Source organism: Peromyscus eremicus, chromosome 4 (genome assembly GCF_949786415.1).
Source record: "Peromyscus eremicus chromosome 4, PerEre_H2_v1, whole genome shotgun sequence".
Lineage (NCBI taxonomy): Eukaryota > Metazoa > Chordata > Mammalia > Rodentia > Cricetidae > Peromyscus > Peromyscus eremicus.
Window position 1 is genome coordinate 129130586 of NC_081419.1, and position 25908 is coordinate 129156493.

The 25908-nt window shown below is 45.5% G+C and overlaps 1 protein-coding gene across 2 annotated transcripts in view; it reads right to left on the minus strand.

The window, feature by feature from the left end:
- The window catches only part of LOC131909856 (ubiquinol-cytochrome-c reductase complex assembly factor 1), a 90989-nt gene that overhangs the window by 14153 nt on the left and 50928 nt on the right, over nucleotides 1-25908 (minus strand). For both annotated transcript variants that reach the window (XM_059261734.1, XM_059261735.1), the window contains one exon: nucleotides 25327-25435. In XM_059261734.1, the coding sequence (XP_059117717.1) occupies nucleotides 25327-25435 (109 nt within the window). The remainder of the gene's footprint in view (nucleotides 1-25326; nucleotides 25436-25908) is intronic.

Below are 25908 nucleotides of genomic sequence, written 5' to 3' on the forward strand. Positions count from 1 at the left end.
CATATTTTCCCATTTATTTAAGCTATTAAAATTCATGCAGATATTTTATAAGCCATCAGGATTCGATGACTGCTATTACTGAATGTTTAATAATAAACTAAACAGAAGAAATCAGAGGGTTAAATGATGACTGCAATTCCTGTAATGACTTAATTAAATTTTTATTGAGTACATAAACTATGATGTCACTTCTAGCCAACCATGGCTCTGCGTTCGCAGCATGTCACAGGGTGGGAGCACTCAATAGGAGGCTGGGCTAAATGAGCAGCAGGTCTCTGCTGCAGTGGGGGAGGGAGCAAGGCTCATGTAACACACTCAATAAATTATCCGTTCATTTTTAAACAAAGTCCATGAGTTATAATATATTTGCCATGCACTTTTTATGACATAATAAAAATGTTACCTTAAGGATTACTTAACACATACTACAAATGTTATAGCAGAGGCAGGCACAAGGGGCAAAGAAAACAAACATGAACAGGCCAGGGACGGGTCCTGGAGTTTATGTCCCGGGGGAACGGCACAGTATATTAAAAAGGGAATGCAAAAAACAGGGGGTGCAAGTGTGCAGGGTTACTAATCAGCAGATTAATGAATGAGACAGCCAACAGGGAGCACGAGCAAGAAGGCCTCTCACAAGGCACACGTTTAATTAATGGAGTATTCTCAGGGAGGGATGTGAGCTTTAAAGGGATGCCAGTTCATCTGAGGCCAATTCACTGCCCCGTCCCCTTCTCACCGCTGCAGCCCTTAAAGATGTTCATGCTTTACAGGAGCGGACTGTGGTGCAGAGACTGAAGGATGAAGGAGACCATGGTTTGGCCTCTGCGAGCACTGGAAGGGGCTTTGGGGATTTCCTGGGTTGTTTTTCTGGCCTCGCTCCCTTTGTCTCCCCAAGTTCATTTTAGGCTTTGTGAGTCAGCCTGCCATTTCCACGGCTGTGTGGTACTCTCGTTTCTTAGCCACACTAACAAGAATCTTTCTTGTCTTTACTGATGGAAGGGATGCTGGTTCTTCCTCATTTTCAAAGATCTAACCTCCAAAATAGTTCTCCCCAATCTACAGGTACCATGAATGATTCAAAGCCAGGAACAGGACACATAATTAGCTATTATCACGTGCTAAGCGTGCTAACAACTTTACGCATATTAGCTCAATTAATCCTTCCTAATGAACTCTGAGAGGGTACCATTTTATCTCCATTTTTTAAATTCCGGTTTTGCTCATTCAGATCTCTACATTTAAAACCTAACTAGTTTGATGATGTATGAAAAGCAAAGTACATGGTTGACAGTGAGAATGGCAAAACCAGCAGCCTTAATTTCTGAATGGTCACATAGCAGGCCTTTCCTTAGGGTTGTTAAAAAGCAAATCAGTAATCCCAGTACTTGGGAGGCAGACATATTACAAGTTCAAGGTCAGCTTTAGTCTACAAACGGAGTTTAAGACCAGCCTGAGTTCTGTCTCAAAATCAAACAAGCAAATCTAAATAGTTGGCTGTCCTTGGAAATTACTATTACTTTTCCAGTTGACCAGGCATTCAGATACAACTGCTATGATCACCTTGAAAAGCAACTGATGAGATACAGTAAGTCTTAAGAAAATCAAATATTCTTATGGTCGGGGGCGCGCGCACACACACACACACACACACACACACACACACACACACGTGTGCGCGCACGCCTCAGAAGCTTCAGATTGTATCTCGTTTTACAAATTTCATGCATAATCCGAACAGAGGTGTCATCTGCCTGGAAGTCTCCGTTTTAATAACGGCACTGTAATACAGAGTTCAAAGGAAGTGACTGTGAAGGCTTCCATTTAAATCTGTGTTGATAATGATTGATGGGAGAGTAGGTCCACATATTCCATTTGGTTTGATAATGTCATGTTTAGGTCTTCTTTGTGCCTTTGAGTTAGAACTCTATCCACTAGTGGCTCATGCAACCTAACTGATGCTATTACATGAAGAACAGCACAGACGTAAAGCGAAAGTTGTTCGTTTCTGTGCTTTGGAAACGGGTAAAATGAAAACAACTCAAAATTAGTGGAGAAGCTGTCACAAGAACAAGATAAGATTTGACAAGGTCAAGGCAGATTCATTTGCCAAAATAAACAAGTAATGGAGAGAGAGGTTTGAGTAAGCAGAAATCAGAGTCAAGGCAAATCTCTGATCATAAAATAGGAAGCCAGAAATGTGAATGAGGCTGGTGGTGCAGGCTTGTAAGTCTGTGCTACAGAGTGAGTTCAAGGCCAGCCTGAGCAACTTTATTGTTTGTTTCCAAATAAAACACAGGCCAGGGCTATAGCTCGGTAGGGCCCTGGGTGCGACACCCAGAACCACAAAAATGAAAAAAAATAAACTCACATTTGATGGTTATCTTCACTGTCACTCGCCTGGATTTATAATCGCCTAGTGGCTTCTGGGTAAGCTGAACTAAAGAGAGAAGACCTTTCTTGAGTGTGCGCGTGTGTGTGTGTGTGTGTGTGTGTGTGTGTGTGTGTGTGTATCCATGTGTGTCCAGGACCGACTGAAAAGGAGACAGCAGGCTGAGCACCACACTCCCCGTCTTGCCCTGACTGCAGATGCCCAGACTGGCCATCTGGCTCCGGTGCACGCCTTCCTCACCTTCTTTACTAAGTTGCTTTCGTTAGGTATTATCACAGCAAGAATGAAAGCAACTAATACACTCCCAAGCCCAGAAATGTGACAAGATAACCATAATCAGACACACACACACACACACACACACACACACACACACACACACGTAAGCAAAACTACATACAAAGGTAAAAATGTATCAATAGAGGCCAGAGGGATGGCTCAGCGGTGAGAGCACAGGCGGTTCTTTTGGAGGACCTGGGTTTGATTCCCAGCTCATAACTGTTAACGCCAATCTCAGGGGATGCACCGCTTTCTTTTGTACTCCGTAGGCACCAGGAGCACACAGATACACACACAGGCAAAATACCCAAACACATGAAATAATATTAAAATAATAATTATTATAAAAGAAAAAAGTTTTATTACCAGGTTACACTTTTAATGGTTTTTTTTTTTTTAGCTTTATCATACTTAAGAATTAATTTTATGGAAAAACCAGAGACATATCAGTGAAGGACAGATACAGTTACAAAAGTTAAAACTGACAACCGTCAAGGACACTCACTGTTATATGACCGACAGAACCATGCAGAAGTTATTTCACAGATTGGCAGGGATGCTGCCACCATCAAACAAGGACTCCAAGGACCAAGACTTATTTATTCTGGTCCTATTTGAGATGATATTGTCTCCTGCCCTATGTTTCCCTCGGTCAAGGATCTACTTTGCTTTCAAAGTAAGTTGAAACACTGCAGATCCTAGAACCCTGGCCCTCTTCAGAGACGGGAACATAGCCCAAGCTGATTTATCAAATTCTTGCTTCTAAGAACGAAAATAAAACTCTGCTACAGCTCGGTGACCCTAAAGTTGCATAAGCTCCTGTCACTAAGGTCCCTTGGCTGCACAGAGTCTTTTCCTACTGTGGCTTGTTAGAACTCCCCTTTCCACGATGGAAGCCTCAGTTACCTTCCAGAGAATCTGCTTAAATGAGCCAAGGTTGGCACTCTGTTACTCACAATCAATCTATGTACCATCATTCATCAACTCATTAAAACCAGGTGACTGGGCTGGGTGATGATGGCGCACGCCTTTAATTCCAGCACTTGGGAGGCAGAGGCAGGTGGATCTCTGTGAGTTCGAGGCCCACCTGGTTTATATATCAGAGTACCAGAACAGCCAAGGCTACACAGAGAAACCCTGTCTCAAAAAACAAAAAACAAACCAACAAAAAGCCAGGTAAGAGAGCATTTGTTGAATGCTTATGAAGAACCAGAACCTATATTAAAAACTTTCAATGTGTTATCTCTTTATCATCAGAATAATCCCAAAGACAGTGTTCCTGTCCTCATTTTATAGAGGAGGCGTCCCTCTTGCTTCTGGGAAGCTTTTCAAGTCCTCCACGCCTGCTGGCTGCTTTTCCTTCTCGTGGGTCTTATGTTTCCACCAGGAGCACTCACTGTGCTACTCAAGCATCTGTTTGTAGGCCAAGTCCAACACACTGCATTAGATGGTATGCCCCTTGAAGGCACAGATGTGCTGCCCGGCACAAGGCAGCTGAACCAGCCAGTGTTTTGCCCTAAACGTGTCCTGAAGCAGTGGTTTCCATGCACCAGATGAGGAGACCCGGCTTCTGTCCTCATGCGGCCTGTGAAATCCCATACCCCTCTCAAACAGCATCTTCACTGAGCAAGACTAAAGGGCATCTCCTCCATCACTAACACTTGCTGGAGCTGCAGCAGGAGCTCCTAGAGACACCCGAGGTCAGAGCAGAGCTTCTGGCTGTGGAGAAGGACCCTCACAACAGTCAGCCTGGAACGCTGCAAGTGTGTTATCAGCCTTTCTCCTCCACCTGCCCTTCAACAGAGAGCCTCGAAACCACGCAAGGCTTCCTAAGCAGTGTCCGTCCGTCCCTCCAGGTCTGAGAGAGGGCTCACACCTGCCAGCAAGCACCAGTGCAGAAACGTCTTGGGCAGGCTGTGGTGGTCTGCTGTAAAATACGAAATTTGGAAACTGAAAACAGTTTACTGGGGATCACTATTCCCCAGGAATCAGGGTAGAACCGACAAGCAAAACAACGTCCTGAAGTACAAGCAACAGATAATCCCATTCACTCCTATAAGGATGGCTAGAATTCAAAATATAAAGAGAAGAAAGTAAGGAGAGACCCGCACACAAGAGAATGTGAATTGGTGCAACCACTGTGGAGAAGTTGATAGTTTCTCTAAAGATTGAATATTGAAGTATAGTGTGACCCAGCAAGTATCTCTACAGGCGTGCAAGCATGGAGCGTGTAAAATATGGCAATGGTGGTATGGGGGGGCTTTGGAGAAGATGTGTCATTCATCATGCTGCACTTCAGAGTGTGCACGGGTCTGTTCAGACAGAAAGGGGGTATGTGCAAAGCTAGAGAGGAAAACTAGTACAGTCTTTTCAGAGCAAAGTAGACCAGGCTGGCCTCAGACTCAGTGATCCTCCCATCTGCCTTTTTAGGGCTGGGCTTTGTATTGTTGTTTGTTTGTTTGTTTTGAGACAGAATTTTTCTGTGTAGCCCTAGCTATCCTGGAACTCACTCTATAGACCAGGCTGGCCTCCAACTCGCAGAGATCCACCTGCCTCTGCCTTCTAGTGATGGGATTAAAGTTATGTGCCACCACCGCCCAGTGAGCGCTGGGGTTTTAAAGGCATGTGGTACCACGTCCAGCTTTAGAGCAAAGTTTGTAACAAAACAACTATACTGGGGGGCTGACAGGACGGCTCAGAGGGTCAAAGCACTTGCCATCGATTCCGATGACCTGTGTTCAACCTGAGACCCACATAGTAGGAGAGAACCGACTCTCACAAGCTGTCATCTGACTTTCTTATGTGCCAGGATGCGTGTGTGTGTGTGTGTGTGTGTGTGTGTGTGTGTGTGTGTGTGTGTGTGAAAACCAAACCTCAGAGTGGGCAGAAGCAGAAAAGCGAACATTCTGTATTGTCTGTAAACGGCCCTGAATGCCACACGAAGGTAGGAAGCTACATAGACACTTTTCTTTTCCAGCAGTAAGGATGATAAGAGTTGGGCAGAGGACCAAAGACAGAAATCACAGAGAAGGTTGTGTAAAAGTCCAGGTGAGAGTCATAAGGAACTCAGTCGATGGCAGCTGACACAGGAAGACAAAGGAATGCAGGGAAGAAAGCTGGAAAGCTGGGTGTAATGGCACATGCCTATAATCTGAGCACTTGGCAGGCAGAGATAGGAGTATCCAAAATTCGAAGTTAGCCTCTGCTGCACGTGACTCTGCCTTGAAGGGGGAGGGTCTATGCGGTATGGTGCAGGATCAACGTGATCAGGTTATCGATCGATCGATCGATCGAAGGAGAAAGGGTGAGGCCAGAACCTGCACGTAACCAGACCTCCTGAAGGAAAGCAAAGAGCGGAGAAAGATGAAAGGCAATGACCAAACACAGTCACACACTGGTGCCTTTCCAACCCTGGCAGCACCAAGTGTAGACAACTAGTCTTGCAGGGTTCTAGCAATCACTGTGCCCTTAATGTCTTCTATGCTGTGGTAATGGAAAATCTTACTTGGATAAGATGTAATGTGAGCAAGATGTGTATTTAGCTGGAGCCCAGCAGGCGTCTCCAGGGGAGTAGGGGTACAGCACAGTATAGCCTGAGGGGCCTGAGCTTCCTGCTCAGCCATTTGTCCACTCATGTCCACAGACGCCATTCCTCTGGTCCTCTGTCTTCAGCCTGTGGCCATGAGACCTGATGACCGTTAGTGAGAAGATGCTGACACACGTGGGTTTCTAGAGACATTCACAGACTCCTAATTGTACCCTGGACCTCACGACTACAGTTATGAGTACAGAAAGCTATAGGCACAGCTTTGCTTTCTTAATGATTAAACATAGACAGACACAGCACAGTGGCAAAGTATAAGATGCCTGCTCCCTATTGCAATTAGCCACTTCAAATACACAAATGTGATCCAATAGGTAAAAACAGACAATCAACAATTCAGTGAACTCCTAAGAAAGCCAAGGTAATGGATGGTGGGGCCAAAACAACGTAGGGGACCTGAAGACTCTGCTGAGATCACTGGCCCAGTTCTTGTCCCTTGTCCTGCTCAGCAGTCCTCCAACAGATCCGTGACACGGCACAGCAATGCTTGTTTAGAGGCGCCACCATCCAGCTCCCTGTCATACTAAGAGGGTCCTAGCTACATCATCCAACAGGCCTGCCCTTCTCTTCAGGTAGTGAAGTGGGGATGTCCCCAGTGAACAGTTACACAATTTAACTGGTGACTCCACCTGGGCCCAGACTAAAGTCTACAGACTAAACAGTAAAGCAGACATTTCCAGTGGCCACAGGATGTTTCTCTTTTACCACTGTGTCCTTATTGCTTACCGTTCAGAGTTCAAATTTTCCAAGTGGCCAACCCAATGGCAATCTGAGAAAGAGGTCGCTCCCCAATGCAGAAAGAAGGAAACCAAGGCCCAGACAGCTCAAGTGACTTGTCCACTCATCAGAGCCCAACTTGTTTGTGAGTGACAAGGTCTCGCTGTGCTGTTCCAGAACTCTAGGCTCAGGTGATGCTCTTACCTGAGCCTGTTCTATTTTGGCACAATGTTCCTTTAAGGCTTAGAGAGACCTGCCATCCAGCTTACAGAAGTACCCTGGAGAAGGCTGAACAGGACTAAGTGTGCAAATAAGACCACTCCCACCCAAAGTGATTGAGGAACAAGCTTTGGATATCCTGAAAATGGAGCTAGTGCCTGGTCTTGTGACCTCTGCCAGTGGCGGTCTCTAAAGAGTATTGCTGTTGTATTTTTAAAAAATTATCTCTTTATTTTTACAGTAGGAATGTTTTGCCTGCATGTATGTCTACTGGCCACATGTGTGCCTGGTTCCTGTGGAGGTCAGAAGAAGGCCTCAGATCCCCCGGACAGGAGTTACAGTGACTGTGAGCCACTGTATGGGTGCTGGGAATCGAACCCAGGTCTTCTGCAAGAGCAGCCAATGCTCTTAACCTCTGAGCTATCTCTCCAGCTCCTTTTTTAATTTCTTTTTAATAAGCAAAATGTTCTTTAAATGGCATTTTATCCAAAGGAAAGAGAATACCTTGGAAAGAATGCATGTCTCGTAAGGAAATCTCTTTGGTGGTTTACATTTAAGACAACTAAGCAAAGTCTCAGCAGCCCATTTCCCCACCTTGTCAGCCTGGAAACAAAAGTCACTGCAGGCCTCAGTTTTCCATCAATACTATGCCTAACTGCCTTTTCTCATATCACAATAGTTCTCATATTAACATGTGAGGGGAAAATGTTTAGCAATAAATAATGAAATATCATCTATTTCCCAGTGCTGCTTCAAGGGCCTCCTAAGTGACAGATACTTCACTGGGCTCTCACAATGCTATGGTTTAGCACCAGGGGCTGGGTACCACTGTCATCTCTTTTTATAGGTGGGAAACTGAAGCACAGAGATTATGCACCTTGACCACATGGCTAGGGGCAGCATGTGAACACATGAAGTCTGGATGGGCCAAACATACCACTCTCAAGCACTCTGAGATATGCCTCAGAAGGGAAGTTTCAAACTCAACCTATGTGCTCACCTGGAGGGACGGTTTGCATTCTCATCCCACCCTTCACACGGGCCCATCCTCCCTTCTGTCACACTCCTATCTACACACTAGGGCAGCTTCTCCAGGAAGTTTGCCTCAAAAGCAAAACCGAACGGCAGGTGAGCGCTATCTCTCTTGTTCATCTATTTAGTTTGGAACTGAACCCGGGAAGAGGGCCATTTATCTTCCTGGCATTCAACAGCCTGTAAGGTCACTTTTCCCTGAAACACTCTTAGCTAACAGTATTTATGGGTTAGCATGTGGTAAGGAATGAACGAAGGTGCTCCTTCAATAATGAATGAAACTCTTTTCTTCTTTTTTCTTTTGGTCTTTTTGAGACAGGGTCTCATATAGCACAGGCTGTTCTGGAATTCAACAGCAGTGGAGAATGACTTGAATTACGGATCCTCTTGCCTCCATCTCGAAAGTGATGGGTTATAGGCACCTGTCACCGTGCCCAGCTGTGTGGGAGAAAGGCCACACAAGTCAACAATGACGCAGGCTAGGAGGGGAGCGACAAGAGCGAGCCCTGACTACTACAGAGGGCAATGGCAGGCGTCTTCCCTAATTGCTCTCCACCTTTTTTGTTTGGCTTTGTGTTTTTAAGACAGGGCTTACTGGCTTGGCTACACTGGCTGGCCAGCAAACCTCAGGGACCCTTTCTCTTCCTTCCTAGGGTTAGGATTGGAGACTTCCCTACGTCCCCGGCTTTTTACGTAGATGCAGGAATTTAAACCGGGGTCCTCACACCTGTGTGGCAAGCACTTTAGTGACTGGACCATCTTCCCAGCCCAGGTGAACTCTTCATGGTGGTGTAGGCCTTCTGGAACAGAGCGGGAAGGAGTGTAGGAAGCCAAGGCCTCCACAAGCACCACAGGCCCCTACATGTACCAAGCTGGATGAGACAGGGCAAGGCCAGCTCTCCTTTCTCTAGAGGCTTCCTTTGGCAAGCGAGTCGCTTTGGGACTAAAGCACCACAGACAATAAACAGCTCCAGTTTCTAAAAGAGAAAGCTGTGCATATCTACCCAGGATGCCAAAGACAATGGCTTATGTGAAACCCAAAGAATCTTAGCAAAGGGCACGGGACTGGGTTGAAAAGGGGAGTGGGGGCATGCAGAAAGGTACTGACTACTCGGGGGGAATCATCTTTTACCCCCTACCTCAGCCACTCACAAGGCCATGGCCTAGAAAAGGAGTGACAGATAGTTTACACCTTTTATTATTCTAATAGAAATGTCTCTCCTGGGAGCAGGCAGAGAGGTCAAAAGTCCAACACCAAAACTATATATCTTTATAAGTCATGAGCAAAAAAGCATTACAGCAGACAGTTATTTAAAAAAAAAGAAAAGCCACAGTGACCGGCCGGGTAGGTGTTAGAAAACTCACTCCAAATAATTTATTCACGAGAACCACAAAGGGCCTTCCTAAGAACAGCAACACCACCATTCATTTCCCTAGGACCCTCCCTTTCAAAGGGCTCCAAACACCACACACTTCATATTAAATTGTCCTCAAAGACTCCGAAATAAGGGGTTACTATTTCCCTCAGTACAGATGAAGAAACTAAAGCCTTCGTGCCCACCATGCTGTGCCCAGGCCGCGCTAAGGGGGTGAGTCTGCTTGTACCCGATCCAGACCTCCAATACCACCTCCATCCCCCACAAAGATGAAAAACAGGATCTCTATCCTCCAGAACCCCAGAGTCCAGCAGTGCCCGGCAGATGCACACATAGTCCCCTGATGTTTATGTGAGACGCTATTGAAAAAGCCCATATACAGCCTGAGAGCTCCCATTTACCAGTGCCTAATATGTTCCAAGCACTGAGCACTGTACTAAGTTCTACTGTTTAAGTCACCCAACAATGTGTGACTAATAGAAGAAGGAATGAAGGCAAGAAGTGGCCACCTGGGCAGAGGCATGATTAGAACCCAGATCCACTTGGCTATGGAAGTTCTGGAGCTGCAAGGTGACTGTTGGAAAACTGAAAACTGGTCTCTGGGCTTTTCAGCACCGAATGCCTATGATAGAGCAGGCACACACAGGGAGCTGCACTGCATTTGAGAGGGGCCTGTTGCCCAGGCCCAGAGTTGCATACATTAGTAGGGACTTTCCATCATGGGGACAGCTCCTGTATCTTTCAAAAAGGAACAACAGAGCGCTCTCTGGGCAAAGAAGAGTTGAGAAGTCCTGAGCTCTTCTTGTTCTTCTGTGGGCACTGGAAATGTAATAGCACCAAGGTCTTCAACCAGGTGGTCCACTGTCAACCAGTCCTGTGGCCTTTGCTCAGAGCCAGAGTCCCGCTGGGGAAGGGCCCTTTGTGGAGATCCCTGAAGAAGGGCACAGTGTGGCGACAGCGCCCAACAGCTGTAAGCTCACTATGCAAAAGCTCTATTCTGGAAGAAAGAAAATGCCAGACTCGGAGGAAAGAGAGCAGCAGGCCACAGTCCCAAGCCAGAAAGACTACTGAAAACCATGGCCAGTCATGAGGACTGCCTGAGTCCTAATAATAGGGAGACAGATGAAGGAAGGTTTTAAAATCTTAATCTCGACCTAACAAAATAGGAACAAAAACCTTTGGTGGAACCAGCTCGGACTTAACAGCAGCAGCTTGTTATGTAATCTTGGGATCAGTTCACGTAGCCATCAACATACTCTATGATTCACTCATTTGCTCTATTATTATTTATGTTGTACCCACTTCCAAAAGTATATATGATGGCTAAAAGGGCAGAGGCTCTGAAACGGTCAGATCTGGCCTGTGACTCTCGTGGCCACAGGCACATGCTTTGCTCTTCCTCCTGGGTTCACCTCAGCTGTAAATCATGGATGGACTCAAGGCTATCCAAGCTCATCTGTCGGACAAGTGGGACGACAGCGACTGCAAACTGCCCGGCCAACACTCTAGCTCCCCCACAGTATCCATCTAACCCAAACAGAAGCCAACGGGGCAAAGAATGCAGTGTGCAAGAGAGAGGACCAGTGGCCGGTCCTATGGAGCATCTAAGGAAGGGAAGCTTTATACTTCTGGGAGTCACAGCAAAAGGCAAGTGGGATTATTTCACCGTTCTCTGGTTAATGAGGGAAACCTGTAAACTCATCAGGACAGAGAAAGTGCTGAGGTACTGTACCCTCGAGTAAATGCAAATGCGCATGCATATTTACACACACACACACACACACACACACACACACACACACAAACACCATTTCTCGCCGCAGGAAGCGGGTGAATGGCTCTCCAGAGCCCTGCTGCCCCTCTGACACCACACAGCTGTTGCCTCCAGTGAAGCACTGCAAGAGTTAAAACATTTTTGTGCCAATATTTTAAGAGTGCAGAAGGTTCCAAATTACATGTAAAATAAACAATGCCAGACTGTGAAAACTCTTGGCTGCAATGTTCTCTGATGTTAACAAGAGTTTCTTTATTACTGTAACCTTTCAGAAGTGAATAAAAATTATTTCTCTGCCCTAGTTTTGCCCTCCAGTAAAAGTGAAGAGAACAGCGACCATGGAAAGAGCTGTACAATGACCCCTCCTGAAGGCTGGGGGCTGGGAAGGGGCAGCTGAAAACAAAGCCTTCCATATATATTTCTTTTCCAAAGTGAAAAAAAGAGCTGTTTTGTTTTGTTTTGTTTTTGAGAGTGTGTATGCATGTGCGGAGGTCAGAGGACAAGTTGGCAGGACTCGGTTCTCTCCTTCCACCATGTGGGTTCCGGGGATGGACTAGAACTCAGGTCCGTAAGTCTGGCGGCAAGCGCCTTTACCCACTGAACCATTTCACCAACCCGGTCTTCCATATATATTTCTAATCACTTGCTAAACATTTAGTTTGGGCTGTGGTGATCGGAATGTACAATGTCACATTGCTGACATTTTGAATGTAACTAAAACACTTAGAGGCACAATAGAGCATTTAAGGATGCCCAAACCAAGCTAATACTACGAAGAAAATTAAGATCTAACCAGGAATCCTCAAATATTTAGTAAATCTCCTTACTCAGAAACTGAGTCTGAAGTGCTCTAAAAATAAAGCAGAGGCCAGATGTGGTGGTGCACATCTTTAATCCCAGTACTGGGGAGCAGAGGTGGCAGACTGCTCTAAGTTTGAGGCCAGCCTGGTAGGTCAGCCAGGGCTACAGAAAGAGACATTTTCTCAAGACAAACAACAGAACCCAAAACAAGGAAGAGGGTTTGTGTGTGGCCAGTACTCAGGACAAGATATAGTAGACCCTCAGGCCAAGGAATCTGTAAATATCAGACATGTAGAAGGATCAAACTAGAGGCAGATAAAGAGAACCTGCTTTCACCACCACAGGAAAAGGAGTAAGGCCAGCAAATGAAGTTAAACACTGCCCTCTCACGTCACTCTGTAACATTCCATTATCCAGGAAGCCATCCCAAATGCCATCTAACCTGAGTGCTTCTCTTCTGGCATCTCTGCCATTTAAACGTTGTCATTTCTCAGTATTATAATTACACTTATGTTTGTCTTCTGCTAGACTAGGAAGTCTTAGTCATCCTTGTAGCTCTGGTGCTTAACATAGTAGCCGGAAGCCATCAGGCCCCAATAAAAGGAATAGATAGGTAAAATTTTGTACTTGATGAACTGCAGTTTAAAAAACCAAAAAGCAGAACATGAGCTCTTGAACATAGCATGTGGCAAGCTTTCTAGTCTTCCCAGATGTGGAAAGCTGAGTCTGGAAAAGAAGGTAGAGATTATCTAACTCACCTCTCAGGGTCTCGAGAGGACTTGACTTAGTCAAGCTGCAGGCTGGCTAGAACTCCTTCCTTTACACCACACCCACACCACCCTTCATTAGCCTGAAATGGTAATATACATGTTCAACTGCACATTGTGAGGATGCAATTTCATTATAAACAAATAGGGGTTGCAGTGAGGGCTCAAAGACTAAGAGGAACGTGTGTGTATTGCTCTTGAAGAGGACCCAAGTTTGATTCCCAGCACCCATGTCTAGCCCCTCACAACCATCTGTGACTCCAGCGCCAGGAGGCTCCGACACCCGCTTCTGGCCTCTTTTGGCACTGCACTCAAATGCACATACACATAGACACATAATTAAAACTAAAAAATAATATATAACAAACTATGGATATCATGCTAGGAATTAGGATCACTTGATATAACAATATTGGGTCTCCACTAAAGCTATCAGATGGTTACCACTGGACCCAGTGAATCCCGAGAAAATAGAAACATGTTCAGACAAAAACTTAACCCAAATGTCCAATGTGCATAAAGAAAAAAAGCAAAGCATGCTACAACACAAATGGACCTTGAAAAGATACTCAGTAAAAGGAGCCAGACGTCAAAGGCTGCATATTACATTACATTCTGCTGATAGTCTGCTGAGGTGAAAAGCTCAGAATGGGTAAACTGAAGAGACGGAAGAGGGGTGGGGAACGGAGAAAGGAGTGATGTTATGAGCACAGGGTTTCTTTCTGAGGTGATGGGAATGTTCTGGAATTAGACAGTGATGCAGGTACGTAACACTGTGAAGTTACGTACAACCACTACTTACTCATTGTGCTTGTGAGCAGGCGAGCATGTGCCACAGCTATACGTAGCTCGCAGAGGTCAGAAGGTGACTTATGGGAGTCAGTTCTCTTCCTCTCCCACTCACACCCCTGGGATCAAACCTCAGTTCATCAGGCTTAGGGGCCGAGCCATCTCAGCAGCCAAAAAAACCACATTCAGAATGTTGAAGGCTAGAAGAATTATGTATCAATTTTCTGTTTAATGAAACAACGGAATTCCTCCTGTGAGGAGCTAACCATCTAGTGGGAGGAGCCAGGAGCAGTGAACTAAGGTAGGTAAGGACCAGCTGCTTCAGTGCGGTGTGACATGAGTTCCGGAAGTCAGAGGAAGAAGTTGATGACAGTGGTCATCTTGATGCCAATCCTAGAGCTGTAGCTCTCATCATGGTCTTGTCAGGCCACGCAGAGCAGTGATCAGGGCAGGGCCAAGCTGGGGTGGGGAGCTCATGCTTATAACCATGGCACTTAGGAGGCTGAGTAGGACCTTGGAGAATAAGTATGGTAAGTTTTGGGGTTTCCATGCAGACTTGGTTAAGTTACCTAAATGAATAACAGTCTTCCAGAAGACCCCTGCGACCTCACTCCTGGAACTCTGTGAATGTTACTTTACACAGGAAATAAACGGATAAATCTGTTTTTAAGACTTTTAAGATGTGGAAATCAGTTGAAATATCTGGGGGGGGGGGCTATTGCACACATCCTTACAAGACAGAAGCTGAGAGAGATTTGAACCAGAGAGGAGAGGAGACCAGAGGCAGAGGCTGGAGATGCAGCCACAAGTCAAGGGATGCTGGCAGCCATCAGAGGCTAGAAGGGGAAGAAAACAGATTCTCCCCCAGAACCACCAGAAAGGAGCATAGCTCTAGCAACACTTTGATCTCAGTCCAGAGAAATTGATTTTTTTTTTCCTTCTAGGTCCTAGAGTCTAGGAATATGAGAGAATAAATTTGTTGTTTCAGGCCACCAAGTTTGTGGTAATAAATGCTCTAGCCGCTACCGGAAACAAATAGAACGTTCTCTTTGGTTTCCTCAACTGTAGCACGAGGGTGGAGTGCTCTCCTGCAGATAGACAGTTTAAGAGGGTAAAAGCCAAGCAGTTCTCGTTAAGTGCCTGGTGAAGAGACAGCACTCAGTGGATGTGGCTGTGATCATCTCACGCGTTCTCAACAATCACGGGGTATCAGTGGACGCCCATACCTTACACCCCTGAGCAAGAAGAAAGTGCTCTAAGAACTGACGACAGACAGCCTGGGCTCCCCAGTCGGTTTCTGATTTAGACTCATCTCTCTGGCTCTCCATTAGGTAAAAGACAGGGTCAGACTAGGGATAGTGGTTCTGAAACAGACGGGCTTGTTTTAAAAATTAAAAAAAAAAAAAAAAAAAAACCCTGTTGGGCCCTGTATTAGCTACTTTATTACTGTGATAAAACAGTGGCCATTATGGAAGCATTTGGGCTTATGGTTCCAGAGGGTGAAAGTCCATGACGATGGGGCAGAGGCAGCAGGCAGCAGGCATGGCGGCTGGAGTGACAAGCTGAGGGCTCACAACCTGAACATCCTGAACTACGAAGAGGACACAGAGGGAGCAAACCTGGAATGGCAGGTGGCTTTGAAGCCTCAAAACTGCCCATCGCGACATCCTGCCTCCAGCAAGGCTACATCTAAACCTATCCAAACAGTGCCACCAACCAGGGACCAAGTATTCAAACGTCTGAGTCCATAGAGGACAGTCTCGTTCACATACCATAGGACCTACTCCCAGAGTTCCTCATTCAGCTGATTCTTAAAAAATTCCCAAGTGATGTTGAGGCTTCAGGTATAGGAACGAAACTCTGAGACTCTTCAGGAAGTTAGTTCAAGATTCTTTTTCAGGCAGAAGTCTAAGATTCCAGCAACAACTGATGTGTATAGCACTCCAGCAATAAACCAGTGTTGCACACGCTGAAACAGCCTTAGGACGAACTTCTTACCCTAAGTGGAAAGGTCTGAAAGAATGACTATGAGGTACATGGTACAGACTAGTTTCTAACTTTTCAACTATGCAGAACAAGAAGTCTGAAACACAGTAGGAACAGGAAGACATGGTCCCCTTATCCAGCAAGCTGGCCCCATTTTAATTTATCTTAATCCCACCTTTCTGCTTCTCCATCAGACCCCTCCCCGTCATGCCCTCCTCTAGAAACACATCTAGGTGTCTCTTGAATTCATTTATTGGCTTTGCCAGGAGCAGCATAATACTGCCTTTGTTAGTCTCCTGGCCCAGCCTCTCAAACCGTGTTCAGCTCCCCGTTCTGCTCCTCTTAAAAAAACATAACTGAGGAGTTTCTGAAAAACAGTTGTAAGATCAACCGAGGCAAATTCACAAGACGTAGACACATTGGACTCTAAATGCTGGGGAAGGACAGAGTCACATCATCACTGGCATCATCTGCACCTGCTTTTTCTCCCTCTAGTCTCTATTAGTTGTGCCTACGAAACCTCTGCCGCACTGGATTAGAAATTCCAAACGAAAAGGGACTTCAGGCTTGAGTCTTTCCAAGAAGCAGATATTTCCAGATTCAAGGAAAGCCACACACACACACACACACACACACACACACACACACACACACACACACACCCTTGGTCTCTGGTAACAAGACAGATGAGGAGGTGGAATTTGGGGACTGGTATCAGGGAATACTGGGAATAGGAATGTCATAGCTATGGTCCTCATGCTTCCGTGTGCTAGCTGGATGATCTGGGGCAAAGCCACTGAACATTGCTGAACCTCAATATCCTCACCAAGAAATGGGAAGGAACTGATCCAGATCTGTGGTATTTAAGCAGCAATCTACACAGTCTTCGTGGATTGAAAAATCAGAGTTAAAGACTCTCCCAGACTCTCGTTCTCCACTCAACAGTCTGCGGCCCATTTTCCCTGTAAAGCAGATTCAGAGTATAACCACAGAAGCCATGAGGCAGGGTGAGAGGATAATGAACCTTTTGTTTGGTGACGCTGGTGTAAGGAGAAGAGCCACAGAACAAATGCAGGTCTGATCAGACATGACTGTTAACAGATGATAATGGTACACTCAAGTGTCTGTGCTCATCCAACAAGCACAAGCCCTGGTGACAGCAGACACTCTGCTGTACACAACACCGGGGACACTAGGGACCCTAACGTGAGTTACCTGTATAAACCAACTGGGACACACCGCAGAACGTTCTAGCTGATACATTTGTACAGGGGCACTAGGGAGATGGCTTAGCAGGTTAAGAGCACTGGCTGCTCTCACAGAGGACCTGGGTTCGATTCCCAGCACCCACATGGAGGCTTACAACCATCTGCAACTCCAGGTGTAGGAATCTGACGTCCTCTTCTGGCCTCCTCAGCGCCAGGCACATACAGGTAAAATTTATATATATAATAAAATTTAAAAATCTAATTTTTTAAAAGATCTGCTCAGGGGCCAGGAGATGCTCAGTCAGTAAAATGCTTGTCATTCAAGCCATTTGGATCCTCGGCACCTACATTCATCATTTGAGGTTTAAACATCTTTTTTTTCTCCTTTTGTTAAATCATTTGATAAGCTGCAGGTATCAAAACATTCTAAAGAGTTGGGGAGGGAATGATGTAATTGTATTTCAATTTTTAAAAATTGCAAATAAAACATTTAAATATTTTAATATTTTAGAAACATCTAAACAGTTCAATGTTTTATTTAAAAAAGAAAGAAAGCACTCAGGAGACAGAGACAGGAGGATCTCTATAAGTTTGAGGTCTACATAGTGAGTTCCAGGACAGCCAGAGCTACATAGTGAGACTGTCTCAAAAGCAAAAACAACAATAAAAACCAACAACAAAAAAAAACAGAACAAAGAAAGATAAGAGAAAAGAACACATTGGCTTATGTACCTACAAAAGGTTCTATACACACTGCCAAGATGTTTAAATTTGTCCCCTATGTGACGAGAGCACTCAGGTTTGTAGCATCAAAGGGACATGACCAGATGCAGGGCGTAGGAAGAAGGCCTCTGGTAATCCCACCGAAGAGGGCTGCCTGCAGTGGAACAGCCAAGAATTCCTTCAGAAGTGACTTGCAATAAGCAGAGATGATGTCGGAAGTGAAGCAATGGATCAGCCACAGTAAGACCTGGAGCTATCCGAAGCATGGAACCGACAAGCCAGGATGTGCAGAGAACGAGGCTGACTAAACTGATGCTGGTGACGTCAGACGCGAGGCAGGAGGATGTTTTCATGGAGCTGTTTGTCCTCTGGCTCGGGAGAGTGAGACTTATTTGGAAGAAGCATTGGCAGTTCCTGAAAGGTGAGCTGGGAAATGACTCTGGCTGGCTACATCTGTCGCTAGCACGTCCACCATGCACTCGCCTCTACTCACGTTATGACTATGGAACAGGGGATATTAAGTGAAGCCAGGCAAAAGAAATAGAAGGACGGGAGGGGAAACCTGGTCCTTGACTGAGAGCTAAGCGAGAAGCATTCAGCACGAGGGGCATTTAAGGAGGGGTGTTGTGGAGTGTGAGCACCCTGAGGCAGCCAAGTCTCTCCCCCCATGGGTGTGGGGGTGCGTGTGGGAGATGGTTCTCTCCTTCCACCTTGTGGGTCACGGGGTTAGAACTCAACCTGTCTGGCTTGGCACCAAGTACCCTCACTTGCTGAGCCTTCTTCTCACTGGTCCCCAGCAAGGGCTTTGAAAAAAACGGAATAAAGTCACTGTTCCTCATATAAATTATTTGAGTAGGGGCATCCAGCTAAATAAATGTAATTTAAAAGACGCAGGCAGAAAGGGGGAGACGATCGCAGTAAATTGAAAACAACAAAGGGATCAAATTCATTTTTTTTAACCTATCTTGTAAAGAACTATTTGCTGAATGCCTATTTTATACAGAGTTCCCTTTCTTTCTTCCTTTTTTCCCCTTTCTTCCTTTCTTTCTTTTTTTCTTTTTTCTTTTTTTTTTTGGGGGGGGGGGGTTTGGAGACAAGGTTTCTCTGTGTAACAGGCCTGGCTGTCCTGAAACCCACTCTGTAGACCAGGCTGGCCTCCAGCTCAGAGATCTGCCTGCCTCTGCCTCCCGAGTACCGGGATTAAAGGTGTGCGCCACCACTGCCTGGCTTAGACTACATTTCTGATGCTTTAGAAGTATAAGACCTCGGAAACTCTCAATCTGTAACTGAAGGTAAAAACACACTAGAGAGAAATGACCAAGTACACAGAGAGTTTTATGCTGCAATTCATTTCAAATACAGAAAGGTTTATCAATCCTCTTTTAAGGATTCCAGGTAAAATGAAGCGGGTCTAAGCAGAGCCTGGGGGTGCAAGCTCCCCCAGAGGCTGAGGCAGGAGGATCAAAGTTCAAGGTCTGCCTGGGTTATGGAAGAAGCTCAAGGCCAACTCGGGCAACTTAGCAAGACCCTGTTCTAAAAATAAAAAGCAAAAAGGAAGGCTGGGAACCTAGATCAATGATAGACTCATTTAGCATGCTCAAGGCACTAGATTGGATATCCAGCACTGAGGGGTGGGAGAGTGACCCAGAGAGTCACTCGGAAGGAAAGGTGACAGCCATCAGACTAGTGTTCTGGGTGCAGGTGTTCACTGGGGGTGGCAAACTGCAAAATACCTCTTCCAATGCTCCTGTCGGCTTTCAAGGACTGAAGGTGGGAACTCATGGGTACAGGGAGTGTACCTTAGGGGTACATCCTCTGTGGGCTCAGCTCAAATTCATGAGCCAACTCCCAATGAAAAAACTACTTTGTCTTAAGAATTTAACTTTGGGGCTAGAGAGAGAGCTCAGCAGTTAATAGTGCCCCTGCTCTTCCAAAGGACCTGAGTTCAGTACCCAGCATCCTGTCAGGCGGCTCACAACCACCCAATACTGCAGCTTCAGGGGATCTGACACTCTCTTCTGACCTCTGTGGACACACCTGGCACACCCACACCCTACCTCCACACACATACACACACAAACTTTCACAGTCTAAAAATGTATCTTTCTCCTAATATCTACTCTAATACCTGAGTATCCAACTCCTATAGCTCAGGCCATTTGAAAACCTTCAAGGGAAGGACTGATATCTAAGAACAAACACATATTCTTATTTTCATGGCTTCCAGCCCAAAGTGTTCTTTGCTCACACTCACATCTTCATATTTATGGTAAAAAGATTATCTTTAATACAGTTCCTTCAAAACCTTTGACACTGAGTTTTAATCCTGACCTTGAGACACAAAGCACAGCACAGTATAACAGGAGTTTAAGATTTTTTTCTTCTTCTTCTTTTTAAGTGCTAGGGATTACACTAAGTCCACATGGGTGCTAGGCAAGCATTCTACCACTGAGTTACATCCCGGGCTCTCTCTGGGAATCTTTATGGGGAGGGAGGAGATGGGGAGACTTGGAAGGTTGGAAGGAGATTTTCAGAAAATCTAAGCCTTGTTAATATCCAAATCCCACTTTTGAAAGATAAAATGCCCTATTATAAGCTAGGGCTTACAAATCAATCAATTCAGTAGAAAATAGAAAAAGCACAGAAAATAGAAACATAAAAATTGACGGTAGGAGACAGGTAAGAGGGCTGGCTCAGCAGTAAGGACACTAGCTACCAAGCCTGATGACTTGATCAGTTCCCAGACCGACATGGTGGGAGAGCTGAGGCCTGTAAGTTGTCCTCTGACCTACACACACACACTGTGGCATGTGCACACCTGTACACATATGCACAGGCACTCACACAAGTAAACATAATTTTAAAAAACCACAGTAAAGGAAACCAGTTTTTCTCCCCAAAACTAAAACAGCAGACAAATATCCTCAGAATAAAAAGGGCATCTCTGTGCCCATTTTCCCCAATACCTATCCCGGGCCTCCAGAACTGTCCACTTTCCTTCTTCAGATATTTACTATTTAGCCAACAGGTAATTATGAGCACCCTGAGACTACAAAGAGGACTACGGATGGTCCTGGCCCTCTGGAAATCATCTAGAAGATAGTCAACATGCATGGACAACCATGACGTAAGAGAGAAGGAAAAAAAGCCCAAAGACGGCCACATAAATTACTATGGTTCTTGCAGCAAGGGAGGACTAGAGTGGTCCCATTCTGGTAGAGGCACTGGGGATGGACTATGAGGACACTCTAATGCACACACTGAATGAAGGAAAGACACCAGACAGGAACAGCAACAGCAAGGCAAAGGCTTGGCTGGAGGCAAGGGAAGGTGAATCTCACTAAGTGCTTAGTAAATGCCAGGCATGTGTGCTAGAAGCTTCTCGCGCTTAAGGCTCAAGAAGCACTGCAGGAAATGAGTTTGGAGCAGTTGGCACAGACTACAGTGTGACCAGAGAGGATTCTGCAATGCACGACACTGGGTCTGACCAGCAAAGTTCACCAAAGAGACCAGTTTGCACCAGAGCTTTCTACCCACTCTTCCCTCTTTCATCTCAACGAGCAGCTCGGACACAGAGAGCAGAGGACCAGGCAGTGACAGGAGGGTCGTTCTCACTCTAGAACACTGCTAGCGAGAAGTCATCTAGCTCAAGTCTTCCTGAGGCAACCTGAGTGTAGGAACCACTGATGAGGATGAATTGTAATTCCTTAACTATCGCCTAGCCCCACCCCTTCCCACCTGGGCTTGGAAAGCTTCAACCTGCTCAGTGACAGCCGTAAGGTGGAGATGTCTGGCGGAGCAAAGCTGACAGGAAGCCATTTCACCGGCCTAGGGTTACGTTAACACGCTGAGCCACTGCTTTGAGCTAATTCGTGTTTGTTTTTGAAGTTTGGTTGAAACGTCACAAATGGAAAATTTAAGTAAAGCACCCAGTTAGCCCCAAGACTGGACACACCTGGTGCAAACCCAGCAAAAGAAACTTACTTCATTAGTAGGAGAGGCAGAGTGAAATTTACATCTGAAATCTGCCTGCAGCAGGAGAAAGTACTGAGGCCAAAGGGCTGTCTGTTTTCACAGCTGTGTCAAGTCCTGGTTCTCACTCCTACCAACACTCAGGACTGCGGCAAGGGCCCAAGGAAAAGTGGTCTTGAGTCCTTCAGCTGCAACTCGGCTCACAAAGGTTTTTAAGAACCAGTTAATGAAATAAAACAAGACCAGATGAGGTGATATAATGAACTTTATTTCCACAGCTAATTTATATGTTTAAATCCCAAATATTGAAATATTGGTGTTTTTTTTTTCCTTTTAAAAAGTCAGAACACTAAATTATCGATGTGATTTTTGTAACCTCAAATTTAGCAGTTGCTTTTTGTACTGGCTTCACCAATGACACATGAGTCTGCGCCATGGGCCACCACAGCTGGGCTTCTTAGAAGCCGATGGAAAGCCAAATTTCCCCTTGTAGGAGACCAGAACTCGAATACCAAATGAGCTCTTGATTGGAATTCTAGTTTCAAAAGATTCTTGATTAGAATTTCTGACTCGTCATCAGTTTCAAAAGGCACTTCTGGCTCTTGAGCTTGGCCACACCCATCCACTCAAAGTAATGGCTTCTAAGGATTCTTTGGCATGAGAAAAACCACCACAACACTGACTGGCTTTATAAGTTGTACTTTTTTCTATGACTTTCCTTACAAAAGTATACCTGGAACGCCAAATAACACAGAAAGATTTGCAAATTACCACCTTCCAATCTGGATCTTCTCGCAGCTGAAAAGAAACGCAGCAGCCATGTAGCCAGCACTGGACCGCTTCTGTGTGCACTGGAGCACAGGGAAGTCAACTGTCCACTGTGGCAGCACCAGGCCAGACTCCACCATTCCCTCCACTGCTTTTCTCAAGTCACATGTCTCACTGCTGCAGGCTGCACACTAACCCTGAAAGCCTTTCTACCTGCACACGCTCACAAAATGCAAGGAGTTAATATACAACTGCCTTTCCTGCATAAAGGTGCCTGTTTATACCATCAAGATAGAAGGGGGGGGGGGTGTCAAATACAATAAAAAATAAGAACAGTAATTACCCAATTCTTCTAAATTTCTATTTTTAAAACACCACCTTTCATTTACAGTTTTTGTCACTAAGCCAGAGCTTGGGCATTTCTCTTCACAACGGTAATTTAGGAGCCTCTACTAGGGGAATCACTAACATCTTGCTATTTTAAAATACGGTTGTCACCTCCCACACCCCTATTAACACAGGCATAACCTGGAAGCTTTGTTAGAAGAGTGGACACGCTAAAATGGATATGATGGTGGACACCTGAAGGGACGTGGGAGCAAAAGGACCACTAGAGATCCAAGGTCATCCTTGGCTGTGTAGTGAGTTCAAGGTCAGTCTGGGTTACATGAGATCCTGTGGAAGAGAGAGACAGAGGAGAGAAAAATCTCTCAGGGCTGAGGCTAGGGCTCAGCCAGTTGAGTGCTTGTCTAGCATGCTGGGTTCACTCCCAGCACAACATAAAACAGGGGGTGATGGTGCACACCTACAATTGTGGCATTCGGGACGTGGAGACAAGAGGATCAGAAGTTTAAGGTCATCCTGGGTTACATAGTGAGTTCAAGGCCAGCCTGGGATACTCTGGAAAAGAGACAGAGAGAAAGGAAAGAAGGGAGGGAGGGAGGGAGGGAGGGAGGGAGGGAGGGAGGGAGGGAAGGAGGGAGGAAAAGCATATTCCCTGGCCCTGGTCAGAAACGCTGAATCACATCTGTACTTTATCAAGGTCACCAGATGAACTGTAGGTACACTAAAAGGAGGAACATTATACTGCCCTATAGGATGGCACAGTATCTAGAACAATCCAAATAGACAAAAGAGAGGAGGAAAAAAATTCAAAGACTCCTGAGGACTGTACCAGAAAGGAATGAATCAAGTTCCATTTATCTACTAAGTTACCTTAAAACAGGATATACTAGCATCATGGTACACACTTTTTATCCCGGTACTTGGGAGGCAGCAGAGGTGGATCTCTGTGAATAAGAGGCCAGCCTGGTCCACATAGTAAGTTCTAGGCCAGCTAGAGCTATCTAATGAGACCCTGTCTCAAACAAACAAATAAGCAAACAAACAGAATACAGCAGAGGCTGAAGTTTACCATATGCCCTCACTCAGCTCATCCTCCTTATCCACTTGATGTCACCACATAAGCAAACAATAGAACGGAACAGTCTCCTGCTCTCATAGCTTACGATGGAGGAGGGAGATCACACACAAAGGCGCAAAGTGCCAGCTGCTGTTACATAGGGAAGAGAAAATCAGTGGGAGAGGGTGGAATTAAAAAACTCCTGTGGTCCGGGAGTCAGCAATTTCGGGATTATTAGGCTATTTAGGACGGGACAGCTGTGGCTCACATGGTTCTAGTGTCCCACTGCCAGCGGAGTTCAGTCAACAGAGATAAGCAAAGCAGGTTCATTTAATGAAAGAGTCACTAACGCAACCCTGGCAGTCCACGCGGGCTCTGGCGGGTATTACTGGCCATCATTAATAGGGTGAGCGGAGATGCCAACACCACTCAAGTCCATGTGTCCAGAACTGAGTAGTAAACACTTGAGGATGTAGAAAATCCAGCTTATGAGTCGCTCGGTCTGCTGACCTCCCTCTGGACTGCAAAGAAAGCCAGCAGGCATGACAGTGCGAGGAATGCAACAGAAACCTAAGAGGACAGTTGTAAACAGAGCTCAGTATGCGGCCAGAGACGGCTCAGTGGTTAAGAGTACCTACCACTTGTTCTTCAAGAGGACCTGGGTTCGGTTCCCAGCACCCACATGGTGGCTCACAACTGTATCATTAAAGGGATTAGAACGCTCCTGCATCTACACAGCACACATACATACACTCAGTAACACACACACACACACACAAACACACAAACATGCATGTACGCACACACCCACGCACACAACCGTAAGTTCTAATATTCTCCTCTCTCAGGCTAATTACTAAATTTTCTAAAGTATTTATTTTCAATGAGTATTTTGCCAAAATCTTCTAGGTTGCTAGTGACCAGAGTTTTCTTTAGGTCCTAGGACAGCAGACCCTATACTAGGATCTTCCCATAAGGACTGACTTAGAGAGTCAGGTATGGTGGTACAAGCCTATAATCCTCGCACTAGGAAGTGGAGGCAGGAGAATCAGGAGTTCAAAGTCATTCTTGGCTTTATAGCAAGCCCATGGTCAGCATATATGAGTCTATGTCTCAAAAAAAAATCAAAACCAATCAACCAATCAACCAAAGAACTTAAAAGGGGATCTAATTCAAACACTGAATAATGTCACAGGCAGTGTCCTTAAACTAGATTAACATTTGTTCCCCATTCCATCCTCTCTATCACCATATCCTATCTACTTCTGTATACAAGATGTCCTCATACCAACAAACCACAATAATGTGCACAAACCCAATAAAGTATCTGTGGTATGTCAGGCTTCCAAGAGGCAAAAAAAAAAAGGGACTATAGCTGAACTGCCTCTTTGATATTAGGCAACATTTCACAGAAATCCAAAAGCAAAGGCACCCTAAAACAGAAAGAACCCCAGACTCAGGTCAGACATTCTTTCATCACAGTAGCCCGGGATCGGCATCTGCTGGCAAGCGCTTACCCCCATAACTCTGCCTCGCTGCTCCACGTCTTCCCACATAAAATGAACTATGATCCGGCACATGTATTTTCCAGTTCGGCCCTCCTGCTTCATTCGGACTAGACACATCCTAAGTAAAAGCAAAAAAGAGTGGCTGGATGACTGCATTTTTTCACACGATTTATAGAAGAGTGATTTTAATGCGGCACACTGAATCAAAACTTCAGCTTGTCTTTAACTCAGCTATAATACAGACACTGTGAGAAAAAAAAAAAAAAGTCCATCTGAAGTGTGCAGTTGAAAAAAACTTGTGCTGGGCAGTGGTGGTGCATACCTTTAATCCCACCACTTGGGAGGCAGAAGCAGGTGGATCTCTGTGAGTTCCAGGACAGCCTGATCTACAGAGTGAGTTCCAGGACAACCTGGGCTACAAGTAGAAACCCTGTTTCAAAAACAAACAAACAAAAAAAATAAAAACAAAAAAAAAGCCAGGCGGTGGTGGTGGTGCACACCTTTAATCTCAGCACTCGGGAGGCAGAGGTAGGTGGATCTCTGTGAGTTCAAGACCAGCCTGGTCTACAGAGTGAGTTCCAGGATAGGCTC